This window comes from Macaca nemestrina, chromosome 12 (genome assembly GCF_043159975.1).
Source record: "Macaca nemestrina isolate mMacNem1 chromosome 12, mMacNem.hap1, whole genome shotgun sequence".
NCBI lineage: Eukaryota > Metazoa > Chordata > Mammalia > Primates > Cercopithecidae > Macaca > Macaca nemestrina.
The window spans coordinates 19,580,804-19,600,023 of NC_092136.1; the positions used below are offsets into that span (position 1 = coordinate 19,580,804).

General features: G+C 35.6%; 1 protein-coding gene across 28 annotated transcripts in view; it reads left to right on the forward strand.

Annotated features, from left to right (window-relative positions):
• LOC105471655 (PHD finger protein 21A) overlaps nucleotides 1–19,220 on the forward strand; it is a 192,607-nt gene that overhangs the window by 27,702 nt on the left and 145,685 nt on the right. For 14 of the 28 annotated variants that reach the window (XR_011610605.1, XM_071074784.1, XM_071074786.1 and 11 more), the window contains 5 exons: nucleotides 1,736–1,776; nucleotides 3,388–3,499; nucleotides 9,612–9,748; nucleotides 15,012–15,044; nucleotides 16,358–16,423. Coding sequence is in view for 25 of the 28 variants with exons in the window: in XM_071074784.1 (XP_070930885.1) it covers nucleotides 9,695–9,748; nucleotides 15,012–15,044; nucleotides 16,358–16,423 (153 nt within the window). In the remaining 3 variants the exon portion in view is untranslated. Of the gene's footprint in view, nucleotides 1–1,735; nucleotides 1,777–3,372; nucleotides 3,500–9,142; nucleotides 9,236–9,611; nucleotides 9,749–15,011; nucleotides 15,045–16,357; nucleotides 16,424–19,220 lie in introns of those variants that run through there. The other 14 variants (XR_011610606.1, XM_024789671.2, XM_011724259.2 and 11 more) reach the window with 4 other exon arrangements.

The window sequence follows — 19,220 nt, forward strand, 5'->3', positions numbered from 1 at the left end:
TTGTCCAATTTATCAGTCTTTTCCTTTTTATTATATTTTAAAGTGGTAATATTTTACTTCCTAATCAACAAGGTGGATGAAAACAGTTCCAGAAAGTCATTCATTTAACAAATAATGCTGCTAGAAATCGATGCATAAGAAATTATCGCCAGCCTGAAGGAGCTAACATGAAAGCCCTAATAGGGAAGATAAGCCCTCAACAGACAGCTTAAGTGTCTATTTAGTCAATTCATTGATTTAACAAACATTTATTGAGCATTTACTATGTGCCTGCTACTGTTTCAGGCAACCTTTTGAGTGGCACAGAATCCTATAGATATCAGTAGTGTTAAGAATCCACTTTTTAATAGCTGCATTGTTCTACAGATTGTTGCATGATTTCTCTTTTGGTTGGGAGTCATCCTAACCTTTGTGATTAAAATTGTTATTTGCATGGGCCTGAGAAATTTAAAAAGGACAGCTGCTAAAGAAAAGGCAGAATAGAATAGCACATTACTTTCTTTTGGAAATGAATGCTAACTGTATGAACCGGGGCCCTTTCAAATAATTTTATTGTATGTTTGGTATAACTGTACATGGTTAAACAAAGATTTACAATCTGAGAAACATGAAGCTCTTTTGAAATATTCCCTGAGGAAATGAGACACTATTGGGGTAATACCAGTCAACAAACACCATATTTAAGGCAAAAGGAAGACATGTAGTTTTAGATCATAGCATAGTGGAGTTTAAATAATTAAATATTAAAATATTAAGGGAAAAGTTTTAATTTTTGTTTTCCTAATATTGGATTGGGATCCCAAAACGTAAATTTTCTTTCTGGCTTTATCACTGATGAGATATGTGGCGTGGAAACAAATAGCTTTTGCGTATGTGGTTTACAATTTAAAGTGGTAAGACGTGGCCAGGCACGGTGGCTCACACCTGTAATCCCAGCACTTTGGGAGGTTGAGGTGGGGAGGATTGCTCGAGCCCAGGGGTTTGATACCAGCTTGGGCAACATAGTGAGGCCTGACTCTACAAAAAAATAAAGTAATAGCCAGGCATGGTGGCACACTTGTAGTCCCAGCTATTCAGGAGGCTGAGGTGGGAGGATTGCTTGAGGCTGGGAGGTTGAGGCTGCAGTGAGCTGTGACTGTGCCACTGCACTCGAGCCTGGACAACAGAGTAAGACTCTGTCTCAAAAAAGAAAAAGGTGAGACACATCTAAGAATGTGAAGAAAAGTTTAGTTAAAATTCTGACTATATATTATAATGAAATGCTGTGATTTTAAAGCCTTACATAAGGCAAGTACATTTCAAGATTAATTGAAGAAAATGCCTTTTATGAGGACCAAACTAAGAACTAGTGATGTTAGCTTAATTTGTTAATGTAAAACAACTGATAGTAGAGGTCACTTGTTGGGGATGAAGGAGTATTTGTATGTTATTTAAGTGAGGTGCATTTCATTTCTATATGTCTCTTACGAAAGGAAAATTATCAACTACTTACTTTTCCTTGTCTTGAAAAAGTATGGAAAAGTAGCGATTTAACTGCCCTTGAGTTCTTTCTTTGCTTTGTAAAAGTTACCTATTGCTTCTCTTTTTTTCTTTTGGGTTTTAAAACTTTGGAAACTTGTATGTGTTTTGTTTTTTTTCTTCTTAAAATCAGAAATCTTTGAGTCTTCAACTTTTAATGACATGTCATAAATATGTGTGTGTTGTCTAATTCCATTTTCCCGTTCTTCTGTTATAGGGGGCTAGATTGCTGAAGGAGAGCCAGTTTCCCCAAAATTGGTAAGTACTTTCACTAGGTAGACATAGTATGCCTGATCCTGATGCTAGCTGGATAAGAATTCAAATATTGTGATTTTTTTTTTTTTTTTTGCACAAAAGCTCTCTCTCAGAAATAGGGCTTTGCTGTTTGCACTAAGTGGAAATGAACTGTCTAATTTCATGTAGCTATATTTCAAATGCATTTGTGTTTCTGCTAATACAACTAAGCCTGCATGTTCCACCATTTGATAACCTGTTAAAATGTAAAAGTCCCGTTTTTCCAAAAATGTCCTTAATGCAATGGTTCGGGTTGAGAATTCAAAAGTCAAGAAATTCAAAAGTTCAGATTCCTAGCCAGGCCCAATGGTGTGTGCCTATAGCCCCAGTTACTCAGGAAGCTGAGGCAGGAGGATGGCTTGAGCCAGTTCAAGTTCAGCTTGGGCAACAAAACAAGACCCTCATCTCTTAAAAAAAAAGAAGATTAAGATTCCTGTAGTGTTTTATGTTACTTAATATGCTGTTATATTTGATGGCCTTAGTATATGTGCAAAATGACTTAGGTTAATTTAACTGTGGAAACTTGACTTTGAAATTTGGGACTAGTGTTTATTTACATTCTTAAATTTAATATTGGATTAGTTAGCCTCATATCTGATAGTAAATTTTTAGCGTGTGTTGTTTTATATAATTCTTCAAAAGGAAAAAGAAAAAGAGAGAGAGAAATGTAATCATGTGGGGCATATAGGCGAACACTTTTTCCTAATATCTACTTTGATAGATTTTTTTAATGGCTGTTCATCACTCTTAAACATTTCTTTGAACGCACAGGGCAATCTAGTGACTAACCATCAAACAAATATTAACTTTATTAGGAGAGTATGTATTATGAAAAAAATTAAACTCAAATAAGATAGCTGGAATAGGGTAGTCACCTAATGCAAGACTACTACTTTTTAAAAAAAATTTTAAATCCTCTCTCTCAAATAGTAATTAACTTGGTGGGTAGAGTAGATATAGCAGATATTTGGCCAAGGTTTCCTTTTGATAGTTTATGGTGCTTGTGGTGTCTCTCTTCCTTTTGGGGACTGGGATTTGAACATGTTTTGTGGAGGCACTTGAACTAGTTAATCCTTGCATTTACTACCTTTTTATTCTACTAGCCTTTCTCTCATTAAACCTTTTAAAATAAATAATCAAGATCCTATAGCTCTTTACTTTGACATGGGATAGAATTTTAGAGAAGGGACCTTAACCCATTTATACCGGAGATTGCAGATTTTTTTGTGAAAATCAGACCTTGGCGATGACCTTGAGCAGTAGGATATAAATAACTCCCACAAGCTTAGTGTTCCAATAATGGAACACTAGGTATAAATGAGTTAAGGACCTTCTCCAATATTTTACCTTGTGTGGCAGTTTCTTCTAGATCCCTGACAGGTTGTTATTCAGGTACATATTGAATACCACATTTTTAAAAAATGTAGCTCATCTTCTATAATGTATTCTGAGGAATTCTACTCCCACAGAAAATAAGTATTATTGAGGTGGGGTGGGGGTGGGAAAAGGGTTCTGTGGTCAAATAATTTGGGAAATGCTGCATTAAACAAAGTTAAACAGGTTTCTTTACTGCAGGACTTCTCAGAACCTTTAATATGCTAATGTGCATTGTGAATCTCCAAGAGGGGGATATGATATGCAGCATTCTTGAATACTTCTAATGACAGGGAGCCCACTACCTCATAAGGTAACCCATTCCTTTTTTGTACAACTCTTATCCTTAGTTCTTCCTTTTTCTTATATTGATCTGAAGTCTATCTCCCATAACTTCCACTTCTATTAAGTATTTATTGGTTATGCTGAGACTACCACACCCACTTGTGTTATCCTTTGTGTGGTATGTATTTGTAAGATTCTGGCCAGGCTTGTCTGGACAGTTTTTAAAAAATAGTCATTAAATATTAATAACCTTCTGGTAAATGTGACAACTAGTTCTAAAACCTTGGCCTCATTGTCACTATGCTCTCACACCCTACTCCCCAGCCTCCTCCATTTTCAATATCTGTGTATTTTAAAATTTACTTACTTTTCCTTTTGTTGGATGTGGTTGGGATAATTTAGTAGACATGCTTAATTTTCGTCAAGAAAGTTAGGAAATAGAAGAATGTGTGTATGCAGACAGCCTGGACCCCAGGAAGCAGAGGTAGAAACTGTATATTGGGCTGAGCACTGATGATGGTAGGGAGGGGTCCAGGACACTACAGAGACTTGTGCAGGAGGGTGCTATGGGGAACCCCAGCCTGGCCCAAGGCACCGTAATAGCCAGCACATTGCAGTGGAGGTATGACCTGTGTAGAGATTCCTTTTTTAAAAAGTGAGGACCTGCCCCCAACCCCCTCCAAAACAAATAGAGATGAGAAAGATACTTTATACTCACATACATTCAGGTATTTAGGTATCATAAATGTAATGATATGTATGCATATATATTTTTTGATTTAATTTAATAGGAAACAACATTATTAAATATAATTTAATAGTATGGAAATATCCAACAAGCTAAGGAGGTATTTGTCAACAGCTGTCATACTGGGATTTGAACATAGTAACCTTACCAGATTCAGAGGGTTCGCCTCTAAAATCAGGGTTGCCAAGCGCTTTGTGCAGTAGTATTTTCTGTTCACTTGTGTAGTGTCATAAAAGAAACACCGTGACGAAAATAAATCAAGATGTGTTGAAAATTTGCTAAATGATAATAGACAATATATTGTGTTTTTCAATGTTGTCATTTGTATTGATTCATGTTAGTAAATGTTAATGTTTTCATAAATAGTATTAGAATAATTTTATTTATTTATTTATTTTTTGAGACGGAGTCTCACTCTGTCGCCCAGGCTGGAGTACAGTGGCGCGATCTCCGCTCACTGCAAGCTCCGCTGCCTACCGGGTTCACGCCATTCTCCTGCCTCAGCCTCCCGAGAAGCTGTGACTACAGGCGTCCACCACCACGCCCGGCTAATTTTTTTTGTATTTTTAGTAGAGACGGGGTTTCATCATGTTCGCCAGGAGGGTCTCGATCTCCTGACCTTGTGATCCGCCGGCCTTGGCCTCCCAAAGTGTTGGGATTACAGGCGTGAGCCACCGCGCCCGGCCAAGAATTTTTTTATTTTTAGCATTCATGGTAATTTTAGCACTACTGCTAATAAAGATATTATTTTATCTCCCTACGTGTTAGATACATAGTAAGAAGTAAGTATTTTGTACAAATTGAAACCTGATATTCAGATATTAAGCATGGGACAAGAAGTAAAGATACATAGATCTGTCAAGACCTTCTACTTTTTCCTATGTAAGAAAATGAATTAAACATTGTGTCTGAGAATATAGATAAAAAGCAGAGGAGTTTCACATCAAATAAATGCATGGTATAGAGAACATGGAGTTGTCCTTTTTAGGGACAGTTTGGGGGCACACTGGCATGGACTTATTGTTAAAGAAATGTTGGTTGATGAGTCAAGTTTTGATCGGAAAAATGTTTCTGTCAAGTCAGTAACATCCAAATCGGAGTTATAGCTTTCCTACGAGTTATTAGAATCATAATAAAATACCTGCAGGTCACATACCTTCAAGCAGAAGTATACCCAGAGAAATAGTTAGAAGAACCTCCACAGAGAATTTGAGAACATAAAAGGCTACAGTCTTCTAGATATATACTATGTAGAGAAGTTTTATTAAAAGTTCTGTATAGAGAAAAGAATTAAGTGTTTTAAAACCATCATAAAACTTTACAGTTGGCAAAAGGCTTTTCATATAATTTTGCCTTATTTAAACCACAGCAGTCTTATGAAGTAGGTGATATTGTTTCCATTTTCCTGATTTACAAGCAAACAAACAAACCCCGAGGATGAGAGTAGTCACACAGTGAGTAAGTAGAATTAGCGTTTTTTGGTTTTTGGGGTGGTGAATGTGCTTTCCATATATCATGACTGACCTTTTTAGTGGGATTTGATTATTGTTTTTGTTTGGTTTGTGTGTTTGATTTTATGTTTTTTTTTTTGGTTGTTGTTGTTATTGGAAGGTTAGAGGCCTTTAGGTATCAGAATGGTTTGACGTGTACAGTTTGGAAGATTGCATATGCTAGTATTTTGGGCTAGGCAAGTGGCCTTGATGATAGTGACTTGTAGAACTGTTGGATGGTTAGAGTCATTCATTATGCTGGAATACAGTGTGTTACCGTCTTGTGAGTCTGATGGTATTCACCTTGCAGCAACTGATTTATTATTTATAACTTGTTAGAATTGGTCAAAATATGTTAAATCATCTTTTACAAATGTAGCAAATAATTCTTTTGATGCTATAAACTGCCTCCCAGTGGTGTTCAGATGATGACTGCATGAGATGTCCAAGACCTCAAAATATTTTTTCAGCTGGGTGTAGTGGCTCACACCTATAATCCCATACTTTGGGAGGCTGAAGGTGGATGGATCACTTTAGCCCAGGAACTCAAGACCAGCCCGGGCAACATGGTGAAACCCTGTCACTATAAAAAAATACAAAAATCAGCCAGGTGTGGTGGGGCACACCTGTAGTCACAGCTACTCAAGAGGCTGAGAGGCAGGAGGATCACTTGAGCCCAGCAAGTTGAGGCTGCAGTGAGCTGTGATTGCACCACTACACTTCAGCCTGGGTGACACAGTGAGACTCTGTCTCAGGAAAAAAATTTCTTCAAAAGATTCAGCATGTATTCGTAACCAGCCTGGGCAACATATGAGACCTCTTCTCTACAAGAAAAAATAAAATTAAAAAAAACAAGATTCAACTTGTACCTGCCTTTTTTTTGTAAACTATAGATACATGTCTATAATTTTTTTTTTTTTTTTTTTTTTTTGAGACGGTGTCTCGCTCTGTTGCCCAAGCTGGAGTGCAGTGGCCGGATCTCAGCTCACTGCAAGCTCCGCCGCCCGAGTTTACACCATTCTCCTGCCTCAGCCTCCCGAGTAGCTGGGACTACAGGCGCCTGCCACCTCGCCCGGCTAGTTTTTTGTATTTTTTAGTAGAGACGGGGTTTCACCATGTTAGCCAGGATGGTCTTGATCTCCTGACCTCGCGATCCGCCCGTCTCGGCCTCCCAAAGTGCTGGGATTACAGGCTTGAGCCACCGCGCCCGGCCCTATAATTTCTTTCTGCACAGACCAATCTCTTAAAATTACTATCCAGAAAGAGACCTTTCTGAAGAAAAGAAAAAGAATTTCAAATGAATCTTCTAATCCTTCATATGTTTTTCTACAACTAGTCCTAACTTTTTTAACCCTTCAGTTTTATTTTGAAATAAAATGAGTAATTGGCATTCAGAGTCCTTGCTGAATAAAACTTCATGCCTTTGTGTATCTCTAAGAAGCAGACAACAATCTGATGGAGAAAGTAAAAGCCATCAGCTCCTCATTAACTTGAGTTGCAGGCTTATTATTGTGCGAGGCACTCTTTGACATTTACAGTCTTCAGGTTAAACCCTGGTTTTAACTTTTTCTTTTCCTGAGCATTTTGTTTGATAGTATAACATTTTCTGATGCTTTATCTACAAATCCTTGGTTAATGTTTTCTTGTTTAAAAAAATGTGCATATTTTTTATGGAAAATTTTGAAAATATCAATACCCTAAAAAGAAGAAAGTAAATAATTGTCAGTGCTACTACCTAGAGATAACCATCAGCAAATTATAAAGTGGCACTTTATAAATTCTAGACAGCTCAGAGTATTATTATTTTATAGGTCTTCAGTTTAATAGACAAAACATATAATCTTAATTATATTTCTGTGTCTTAATTGATGATGGAAGTTCTTCATGTTTCTTGGTCATTCTTATTTCTTCTGTAAATTGTTTTTTCATAGATTTTTGTTATCAATTTGTGAGGGCCCTAAATATATAAACTCTATTAGCCCTTTGTCATGTATAATGTGAGTTCTTCATGTTTTAACCTGCCATTCATTTCCAGAGTTTATGTAAATTGAGTTGAACTATGGTTTTATGTTACTACCAGTAGAATGAAGTATGAATATTTGAAAAATACCCCTTCAACTTCAAAGTGATTCTTGACAGAAATTATAAGGAATCATTTTGGACACATTTTCTGGTAGAGCCTTGTAAAAATTAAAACCAAGTGTTGTTTTCAAGAAGAACTGTAATATATAAGTCAAGAATTTGAGTAGGGAGATTATTTTGGTATTTAAAGTGGCTGTGTAGTTTTAACTTTAGTATTGCAGTTAGAGTAAGCTTACATGATAACAAAAATCTTGGTCTTAGTGACTTAATGATTCTGATACTTACTGACTGATTGGTTATCATTCCAAATATTTTAAAAGATAGTAGCTAAAACTACCCAGATTTGTTCACCACAGTATGTCTCCCTTTCTAAATTATTAATATCTCCCCTAAATATACTGCCTTTTAAAATGTTTTGGTTAACATTATCATTCTACAGTAAACTTTTCCTGTCGTTTGCAAATGTGAAATTAAAGGAATTTTGCATTTTTGGAATTTATTCTTTCTTAGGTTTGAGCATTTTGATGTTGTATAATCTAGTATATAAGCCCTAAGAGAGAGATTTCTGCTGATGTTTTATGCCTAATGAGAATAAGCAAATATAATGAAAACTCATATTCACAGGAATATATTCCCTAATGATTCCATTATAACTCTGTTAAAAGAGTTTTCAAAGGGCTCTTAGAAAACTTAGGTTGAATATAGACTTTACCCATAGGTAAATAATATTTAGAAGTATGAAGATCATGAATCTTATTGTATTGGTTTAAGGAGTAGTGGTTCCTCTCACTTTCTGATTGTTCTCTTCCCCAGTTTATATGAATGCTAAAAAGCAGCTCTAGCTACAGGTTTTATGGGTGCAAAGAAGAAAAGAAATTTGAAGTAAAATTTAAATTTATTCAGGCAAAAACAGACTTTTGCTTTGGCAGAGTACTAAAATAATGTCTAAGGCCACATTCAAGAATGGAAAAAAAATAATAAAGGATAAATTAGCCATTGAAATAATTTAAATTAGAGTAGTGATGATTGGAGGAGGATAGGAAGGTCAAGCTGGGTGTCACATGAACAGATTTAGACTTTTGACATTATCTCCACTTGCCATATGTATAGTCAAAGAGATGACTGGCAAGCTTGAAAGATGATTTTCATTGTAAAGCTGGATGTGTGTTCCATTACTAGACTACCTCATGTTACACACGATAGATAGATTTTAAAATATCCACATCATAACTTTGTGATAGCACAGTTATATTGCATTGTATTTGTCTGTGTTGAGTATTAATTTGTTAAATGTAAATGTTTAAGTTATACCAGAATTTCCCCATTTTGAGTTTCTCTATTTTTTATGTAGAGTGAGAACCCATCCAAATGAAACTACCCCGGCATTCTTTAACCTCTGAGAAACCCCGAACTCTCCAGTCCACTCTGTGTGAAGTTTAAAAATGTATGATACTGTTGTTATATGTCTCTTTCTGAGGACAGTGTGTCCTGAATGGTTATAGTCTCATTGAAGGCAGAAGTGGTCTTATTCAGCTCTGTATCCTCAGTATGTAGTGATTAATACAGTGCTGAGCATGTAGTGGGTGCTTAGATGTTTCCATGACCAGATTAAACCCTTTTTTTGTTTTTCATTTCTTAGTTATTTGAAGTGTTCTTTAGAGGAATACTTGAAGAATTGTTTTGGGGGAAAAAAGTCTCTTTGGGAAATTTCTTGCCCTGCGTTAGAGAATCAGATATTTTTTTACTAACATAATTTATTTGACATAAATATTATATTTGTTTCAAATGTAATGATCCAAAACATTTTACGATCTTTACAGCTGCAGTGAGAAGAGGAGTTTGTTACTTTAAACAGAGGCTGAAGAAACTATAGAATTAGCAGAGAAAGTGGAGAAGGTAGAGGATGGAGTTGCAGACTCTACAGGAGGCTCTTAAAGTGGAAATTCAGGTTCACCAGGTACGTTGTATTATTGGCTTCTCCCACATTGTTGTTAAGATTAGTAAACAAGCCCATCTCTGGTGTTTAGTACGGTTTTTAATAATCTTTAAGACAATTTTGTCCAAGAGTCATGTCGTTTGCCTTTTATCACTACTCAGCAAAGTCATAGGTACTACTTTTAAGAACTTAAAGTATTCCTGACTTCCTTTCTAGAGAAAAGCACTGAAAAGATTTTTTTCATACACCAAAGGTGTTAACAAAAAAGAAAGAAATCTTTTTTCTGCTTTTTGGTTCATCTGAAGGACTTTATTCATGTGATTTAACTTGCATGTTTTAAATAACAACATGTCTAACTCAACTACCATATGTACTAAAGTTTTTACAGATCATATGACTCAGCTTTATGCGTTGATTCCAATCTTCCTTAAAGAAAATGTGATTATCTTCACAGATGTTTAAATTTCAGATTTTACAATTCTTATATTTTACCTCAGATACCCAGACTAAACAAACATTTAAAGTAACTATAAAAATGTATATATAAATAAAATATATTTTAAATACTTTTGTAAAACAATATATTTTATGTATATAATAGTAAAATATTAAAATACTAAATATAATTTATATATGAATATATAAAAGTAAAAATATACATAACTATAATCAAGACAAAAAGCTATCTTTAAATAATTACATTTAAAATTTGTTATGTAAACAGAGTACCATTGTTTTATATCTTTCTAGACTTTAGCTGGACATCAGGCTGAAGACACACATACACATGCATGTATCTAATCCTTGGTACTCAAAAGTGATAAAGGATGATGCATTCACTGCTTTTGAATTTGTAACAATTGGGGATATGGGAGCGCAGAGAAGGATAAGTAAAACTACTTTTAAAAGGTGTTTGTTCTTAGGTATAGTTTCCTTTGTTTATCTGAGTAGTCTAAGGTAACATTAACTTTTGAAATCATTGGGAGAATATCTTGGGCCTTTGATAACTACTAGATTTGCACATTGCTCAGAATTAGTGTAGGTGAGAACTTAAAGGAAGCTTCAAAAGCACCTGTTCAGAAATCCCTGCTGCTGCTCCGGATCTCGTTAAACTCTTGTTCCGCTGCGGAGTTGGCCCTGTGCACGTGGGCTTCTTTAAGTAGGCAATAAGCTGTGTACTTTTTTTTTTTTTTTAACTTTGCTTCTGGTACTGACTGAGGAGAGCAGAAATTTGTTACAAAAACAAGCTTGTCTTTTTCTGAGTGAAACTAGTTTAACATAGAGGTGTGTTGAATACCCAGTTTGGCTGAATGGCAAGTGATAAAAATTAAATTCACATTTGGTGCAAAGCTAACATCATCATAGAATGAATTTTGGGAGTACAGTAGTCAATCTGAAATTTATATGGATCAAGGATAATTTTATGATGTTGTGTGTGATTTTTGGAGTTTTTCCTCCTCTAAAGAAGTATTGAGATGGCAAAGTTAACATTCTGCTTTAGTTCCTCCTCGCAAGATATGAGCAAGTCTCCCAAATAATCCTTTCTTGAAAGGCTCATGACCTAAATTAATTGAAGTTAATTACTAAATATTTTGTTTCATATTCTGAATTCAAGCATACCAATTTTATAAACATCACAATTATGAAAATACTTAATATTTATTATTCTGTTTTAAATCTAATTAAAATTTTAAATTTACATTTGTTGACTCAAAAGGGATATAGTTCCTAAAGTTATTCTAAACACTCTCTTACTATTCATATTAACTGTCAGCTTTGAGCATAAAATTAATAGCTTTTATATTCATCCTTTATTTATACAACATTTTGTTTGTGTGATAATAAACATTTATTTCTATGCCAATAATATTTTAACAGAGAAAGCATATATTTCGCTCCAGTTATATCTGTAATACTTTACTATTTTTGGAAAAATAATTTATATGGTGTCACCTACACAATCATTGATCATGACAAGTTGAGGCATGCTAGAAATGACATCAAGGTAGGGGCGTTGGTTACTAGGCTGAGACCAAAGCCAGAACATACATTTGACTAAATATTGGGACAAAAGCCACCCTTGGTTGCATTTCTAGCTAGGGAATGAGATTAGGGCTGAAATTGAGCTTACTGGATAGAAAATGTGTTCTGAAACTACCTGGTATTGCTGTAGTTAAAGTATATTTTTGTTCTTTGTGTTTTTGTTACGAATGGGAGATAGTTACGAAAGTAGCAATGCACACATAGCTGATGTTCAATAAATATTTAAGTAATAATGTCCTGTGATGGACATCTCATCTTTTTGGGGAAATTGTCTTTTCTTCTCCTCCTTTCTTTGACCTTATTTAGTTTTGATGGAAATCACATTTAAATTTTCAGGGTATTTACTCTATATGAAAAGGAAAATAGTATAAAACAGAGGTTAGCAAATTTTTTTGAAAGGGGACACATAGTAAAATATTTCTGGCTTTGCGGGTAATTTATGGTCTGTCACAACTACTATGCTCTGCAGTTGCACGTACAAAACAGCCACGGACAATATATAAATGAATGAATATGACTTTTTTCCATAAAACTTTATTTGCAAAAACAATGGCAGGCCAGATTTGGCCTATGGGTTTTTCTGCTTACCTTTGGCATAAAGTATATCCTCAAGAAATACTGCCACATTCTTGTGGAAAGTAACTTAACTTTGTTAACATGATGTCAGCTTAAAGTTACTAGGGATTTGGATGGTCCAGTAAGTTGCCCAGCTTGTCCGGTCCTACCCCTGATTGTCTAAAATGCAGTTTAACTGCTTATAGATAGAAAAGTTGGCTTATTTATTTCCTTTAGAGGTGAAGACTTCATGTGGTTATCAGTGAATTTTTAAATTCCAGTGTCTGGAAGAAAACCTTTTTCAGCTCAACCCTCTGGTAACCAAATCAAAAAGGAAAATCAAGAGCTTTTTTCATTGAAGAGTGTGGCTAGCATTAATGTAAAAATGTATATGTATAAAACCTTGTGTTTCAATTCCCTTAAACTCTTGGAATATGTATTGTTTCTGTTTTGTAGATCAAGACTAGGATATAGAAGAGCTACTACCATTAAATATGAAGTAGAATATAGTGACACATACCTTATGTATTTGGAGGTCACATGGTTGGCAACCTCAGTTATCTAAAACGTGTCTTAGCACCAGGGAGAAAGACTTGACCAATTAGAATAAATGTCTGAAGTGATACACTAAAGATTATACATTTTACTAAAGGAGGATTTCTTAGATTATTACAACCTATTCCTTCGTCTTAAAATTAGTCCAGTGAGTGTACCACACAGCAGGTCTGAAACAGCAAATTTGAGCTGGATTTCAGGGTTGTTAGAATAGTAGCAAGAGCTGGACATGGTGGCTTATGCCTGTAATCTCAGCTACTCAGGAGGCTGAGGTGGGAGGATCGCTTGAGGTCAGGATTTCGAGATCAGCTTGGATAACATAGTGAGATCTCATCTCTTAAAAATATTTGAAAAATAAAAATTAACCAAGCCTGATAGTTCAAACCTATAATCCAAGCTACTTGTGAGACTGAGGCAGAAGGATCGCATGAAGTCAGGATTTCGAGACCAGCCTGCATTACACAGCGAGACCTCATCTCTTAAAAATATTTTAAAAAACCAAAAAACAAAAACCAGACCTGGATATGTTGATGCACATCTGTAGTCCCAACTACTTAGGAAGATAAGGTGGGAAGATTGCTAGAGCCCAGGAGTTGGAGGCTGCATTGATCTGTGATTGTGCCACTGCACTGCAGCCTCGGTGACAGAATGAGATCCCATCTTTAAAAAAAAAAAAATATTCTGGCTGACTACTTGACGTTAAGGAGTGGACTGGAAAACTACAGTGTGGATTTAAGAACTTTAAAACATTGTAGTTTGGGACCTTTTTTGTAAGGACCCTATTGTTTATAGTTTAGTATATTAATATAATCATTCCTCTAAGTATCAATAAAAGCTTGATTTAAAAAATTTTTTTTCTTCTTTTTAAGAAGTTAGGGTGGGTGTGGTGGCTCACACCTTAATCTCAGCACTTTGGGAGGCTGAGGAGGGAGGATTCATTGAGACTAGGAGTTTAAGACCAGCCTGGGCAACATAACAAGACCCTGTCTCTACAAAAAATTTAAAAATTAGCCAGGTGTGCTGGTGTGCACCTGGGGTCCTAGCTACTCGGGAGCCTGAGGTGGAAGGATCACTTAAGCCCAGGAGGTTAAGGCTGCAGTGAGCCATGATCACACCACTGTACTCCAGCCTAGGTGACAGAGGAAGACCCTGTCTCAAAAAAAAAAAAAAAAAAAAAGGTAGTAGTTAGATAAATATATAGTATATTTTTAGAAAGGTTTTATTTTACAACTAAACAATTTAAAAGTGCCTTGTCACCAAAAGAGAATCACCAAAAGAGAGTGACAAATTTTTCCATTACATGAAAAATTGACTTGGGTAATAGCTTATTCCCAGTTACTTTAGGACTTCTAATGCTCCTTTATCCTTCAAATTCTTCTGTCTATGGTTATTGTTACCTTTGGGCAGCAATGATTTTAGAAGTTGGGTTAGGTCAAAAGACATTCATTTTTCTTTCTTTCTTTGTTACTTGTTTGGGCTTCTGTTTTCCCTAGCAAAGATCTTTTCCATTCAGTATTGGGTAGCACTCTCTTTCCCAGAGGAATCGAGTTAGATAGAATTTTGTATTGTTCCTGCACTTCCTTGTTCTCAAATACTGAGTATCACTGCCCCACTGAACTTGTCCTCCCCTGCACCTAACTCCTTCTTGAGAGAAGACTGTGGCAAAGTCACATGGGACACTACACTCCTTCAGTGGTAAGAACCAAATCAATAGACCTGCCAAATCTGTACTTTGCTTTGTATGTAACAGGCCGGTTTTGTGTGGGGCCAGCTTCTTTCCAGGCCTTGTTTGGGACTCCAGACATTGACAGCATTTGAAAGGGATGTTTGGCTTTTGGAGCATCCAGCTTGTTTAAATTCCTTTCGGAAGCCATTGTCACCCATCTCTGTCCAGATTTAAAAATCAGGCACTTTTTCATTTCAAATATAAAGTGGTGGTTTGATTTTTTTATTGAAGGAAGTGTCTCCTGAGCCTATTACATGCATCACAGAAGGTTTTAGTCTGTTCTGATTATGGTGTTGCTCATTGTTTTGTGTTAACTTAAAATCCTAGATTTTTTGGTCCAAACCTGATTAGCCATAGGGAGTTAATATGTAAGACTAATGGCTCTTTTTCTCTCTTTATTACCAGAAACTGGTTGCTCAGATGAAGCAGGATCCACAGGTAAACTACTATTTTTATTCATGTAATTGTTAAATTTAAAAATAATTTAAAATAAAATCACCATAAAATACTTAAATATAGATGGTACTTAACTTGTAAGAATTACTTCATTTCTAATAGCAATTATTTTTAATACATTTATCTTCAGGTTTTAAGAGTTTAGAAAAATTCATTCTATTTTAATATAGCTATTATTTCATTTTTGTTACTATTATTTTGGTTTTATATTAATTGGTTTGAGTATTTTGGAGAAAAATATTGAGTTAATACTCATCATATAGCTTAAATTCATTTCCATAAACCCACTTATTCAAAATCAGAGTGTTTGAGGCTTTCTGTCGTAATATTGGTGATCATGTAACAGAATTGTCTTAACCCTGAAGAATCTGAGGTGGGCAGGACAGTAACTTGTTGGACAGCATTGTGGGTGATCTCATTGGGGAAGCCTTATGTAAAATACACTAATAAAAAAGTCCACATGGAGTAAACCAAATTCAATAGACAAGGAGGATGTGTTCCCTAACCCTGACAGAAGACCAAGCAGGGTAAATTGAAATAATTGTATGTGAGACAAATCAAGTAAAAGCAGTCTCTCATTAGGGTGGTGTTCAGTCTGCTAGTAGGCTGTCCTGCTACATTAAGCATTTGAAAACTTTAATTTTGGAATTTTTTGCCTACTTTAGTAAAAGGCAATCATGCTCAGTGTATCTCATCTAAAATAGTATTCTTTTTTTGATTCCTAGAATTTTAGAACTGAGAAAATGCCCTGGTAGTCAGTGTGTTAATTTGAATGATGTAGTGTTAAGGCAGTTGCAGTACTGACAGCTTTTCAGATCTAGGCTAAAATAACAAATGTACTTTGCTAAATAAGGGAGAGGGCAAGTGGAGAAAAACCTCTTATCTTTGTTGATAATGCTGTAAAGCATGTAGTGTATGCATACTTATAACCTCCATTTTCCTACTTTTGTGTGATTAGTGGAGCTTTGGGTTTTCTGTTAATGGATACTCTCTATAAAGAATAAGAATATTTTAGTGGACAGGTACTCTTAGAGTATAAGATGCTCAAATATAAAACTTTCTGTAATTTAAAACAGTTGCAGAGGAGCTGCTCCTGTTTCGGTGAGAGGAACCTATATTTAGGATCTGTGCATTAGGTGATGGTATTATGGCTACAGTGTAATGCATGACAGATTTGATTGGCTGAATGCTTCAGGTTGCTTCATCATTTGTAATACAGTATGCATAGTCTTCCTGCTACTATTCTGTTAACAAATGAACTATCTTTCTCACAGATATTTTTTCTTTCCAATCAGAATGCTGACTTAAAGAAACAGCTTCATGAACTCCAAGCCAAAATCACAGCTTTGAGTGAGAAACAGGTAGGGGAAAAGGGGAGGGGGGCATATTTTTAACATTGTGTTCTAAAGATATGTCTGCTCGAGGCTTCTAAGAGAACTGCTATTTTTCCTCATGTGTGAAAATAAGTGTGGGCAGCCAGACTTGGTTTTAATTTTGTTTGAGCTCTGTTTATCTATTTTTATTTTTGGTTGAAATCAGTCTCTAGAGTATCCCATGGGTATATGTTACTGGCAAATACCTAAAAGCAATGTGGCAGGCTGCCGTTAACTGTGTTAATTAAACTCCATAGTTTACCCATAGGGGATGGGGTAAAGGCAGTTAGTGAGAATAGGTGATAGAGAATCTTGTAGGTGCTGCATGTACCTTGTTACCTGTCTTAAAGCCTTGAGCTGACATTTAACTTACTGTGGAGAGAATTTTCTTGTAAGTAGATTGCTCTAAATGTAGGTCTCCCATTCTAAGTATGGTCATGCCTTTATGTTAATCTCTATTAGATATTGACCTACTATTACGTGAAAAAACTTATTAGATGTATTCTATATAGGGCAGGGCAGGAGAAGAACATCTTGGTTTTTTCCAAGGACACCAGGAAAATATTCTTTGGAATTTTTTGTATGATGCCCTCCACTTTACCAGTTCAGGCAGTGCCTGCCACCAGGTGGAGTGTGGCAAATGAGAGAGTTATAAGTAGATGTTTATGGTAATCCCATGAAGCATTTGTTTTCTTGTTTCTTCCCCACCGCTCTCCCTCTGGTTAGAAAGAGTGGTTTTATGTCTTGGAGGAGGTGAATGTGTTAATCAAAAGAATAAGGTGATTTGCAGTTGATATTTCATGCCAGTGACATTTTATTGAAGATTTTTGACTAAATAGTTCTAAATAACTGATTTTTATGTGTTATTTGGTGTTATTTAGTGAAATAATAACAATGAGAATAATTTATTCCTGGAGATTTTTTATTGTGTTTCTATTGTGGTTTCATTTAACTGAGGGGAGAAATAAACTTTGAGAACTATGTGGAAGAGATATGAATCATTAATGTTTCAGAATAGAATCATCTTCCAAGCTGAGTGAACAACTGCTTTATATTCTTCCCTCCTATTCTTATGCGTCCCCATCTTGTCTTCTCCACAGACAGGAGGTATTTTAGATTAGGGAATTGCCAAACTAAAATTGGGAGGAGGTGGGATGGTGGAGAACAATTTGTAAGAAAAAATATAAACAGAGTTGGTTAGTATGTATTTGGCTCTGAATGTGATTCAGTTCTCTAAAGTCAACATGATGTGTGTTAGTGAAAGTGTTCTAGCTTTAGAATTCTGTTAGTGCTGAGCCTCCTTATAGTTTCAGGGTTAGTTTGACAAGACGCCAATGAATGAGTCACATTTGCTGAAAAATTCACGTGTTCCAGCAGGGAAAGAAGGTGAGAACTGATTAGTGGAGTAGGGGTTGGGGGATGCTATTGCAAAGTTAAGGTAACTTAAGACTACATTTGGGGAAAGTGGGACAATTTTTAGAAATTTACATCTACTCGAAATTTTTGTTTGTGAGAACTGACATAGATTTGGTTTATTCTGTAACTTTTTATTCTTTAATCTTTTTTCTGTTAGGGACCTTACTGAATAGAAAATTGCAACTATCTATGTTAAGACATTTCATCAAGTGGCAAGCTCTAATTGTTCTCTGAACTAAGTTTGCATTTCAGAAACTGGAATTTTAAAAAATGTCTAACATCAGGAAAACTTTAGGTATACAAAGTAAATAAAACTAGAATTAGAAACTGAAATCCAGTCCTGCAATTTTTATATTTCCTTAACTGTTAAAACAACTTTCTTGATGGAACAGAAAAATACCACTTTTAGGTAGGCTAATACTTGAAGGAAGCACAGCTGTAAAGTTCAAAAGCTCATCCCTCCTCAGACTTACTTTCAACGTGTGATATTACTGTTTAGTTTAGAATAGTTTTATTGGCCAGGCATGGTGGCTCATGCCTGTAATCCCAGCACTTTGGGAGGCCAAGGCGGGCGGACTTCCTGAGGTCAGAGGTTCGAGACCAGCCTGGCCAATGTGGTAAAACCCCGTCTCTACTAAAAATACAAAAATTAACTGGGGGTAGTGGTGCACACCAGTAGTCCCAGCTACTTGGGAGGCTGAGACAGGAGAATTGCTTGAACCCGGGAAGCAGAGGTTGCAGTGAGCCAAGACCGTGCCACTGCACTCCAGCCTGGGTGACAGAGCGAGATGCTGTCTCAAAAAAATAAAAGTTTTATTTTAGAACAGTTTCCTAATGCTATGTGCCCTTTTTCTTCCCCCCCCTCAAAAGAGCCACTTATCCTCTGGCAGAACCTAACCAATTTTCCTTCCACTTTAATAACTAAAATCTGAATTACCTTATCCATATGACTAATATTTTAACATTATTTTTTTTGTTAGAAAAATTTTAAATACAGAAAAGTTTGGAGAATAATGGCATATTTCGCACTTAACTCTTTGTCGTATTTGCTTCCATTCTTTTTCTTTGTGCATTTTTCTGTAATCATTTTTTCAATATTTATTAGAAAACTTTAATTATACAAATAATGGACTCATATATTTTCTTCTTTTGTTTTATTAAAAGTTGCATCTGACCTCCAAAGTCATGAGCAAAAAAAAAAGAGAAAGACCATTGCAGATAGTCACTATTTCTTGCAGTAGACACTAGTTCTTATTCACTGTTGCCACTTCAATCTTTGATACTTACTCAGTTTCTTCCTTAAAACTATGTAATTGTATGCTCCATTTGGGAAAATACAGCCTTTAGTGAGCATCCTTCATGGCTAAAA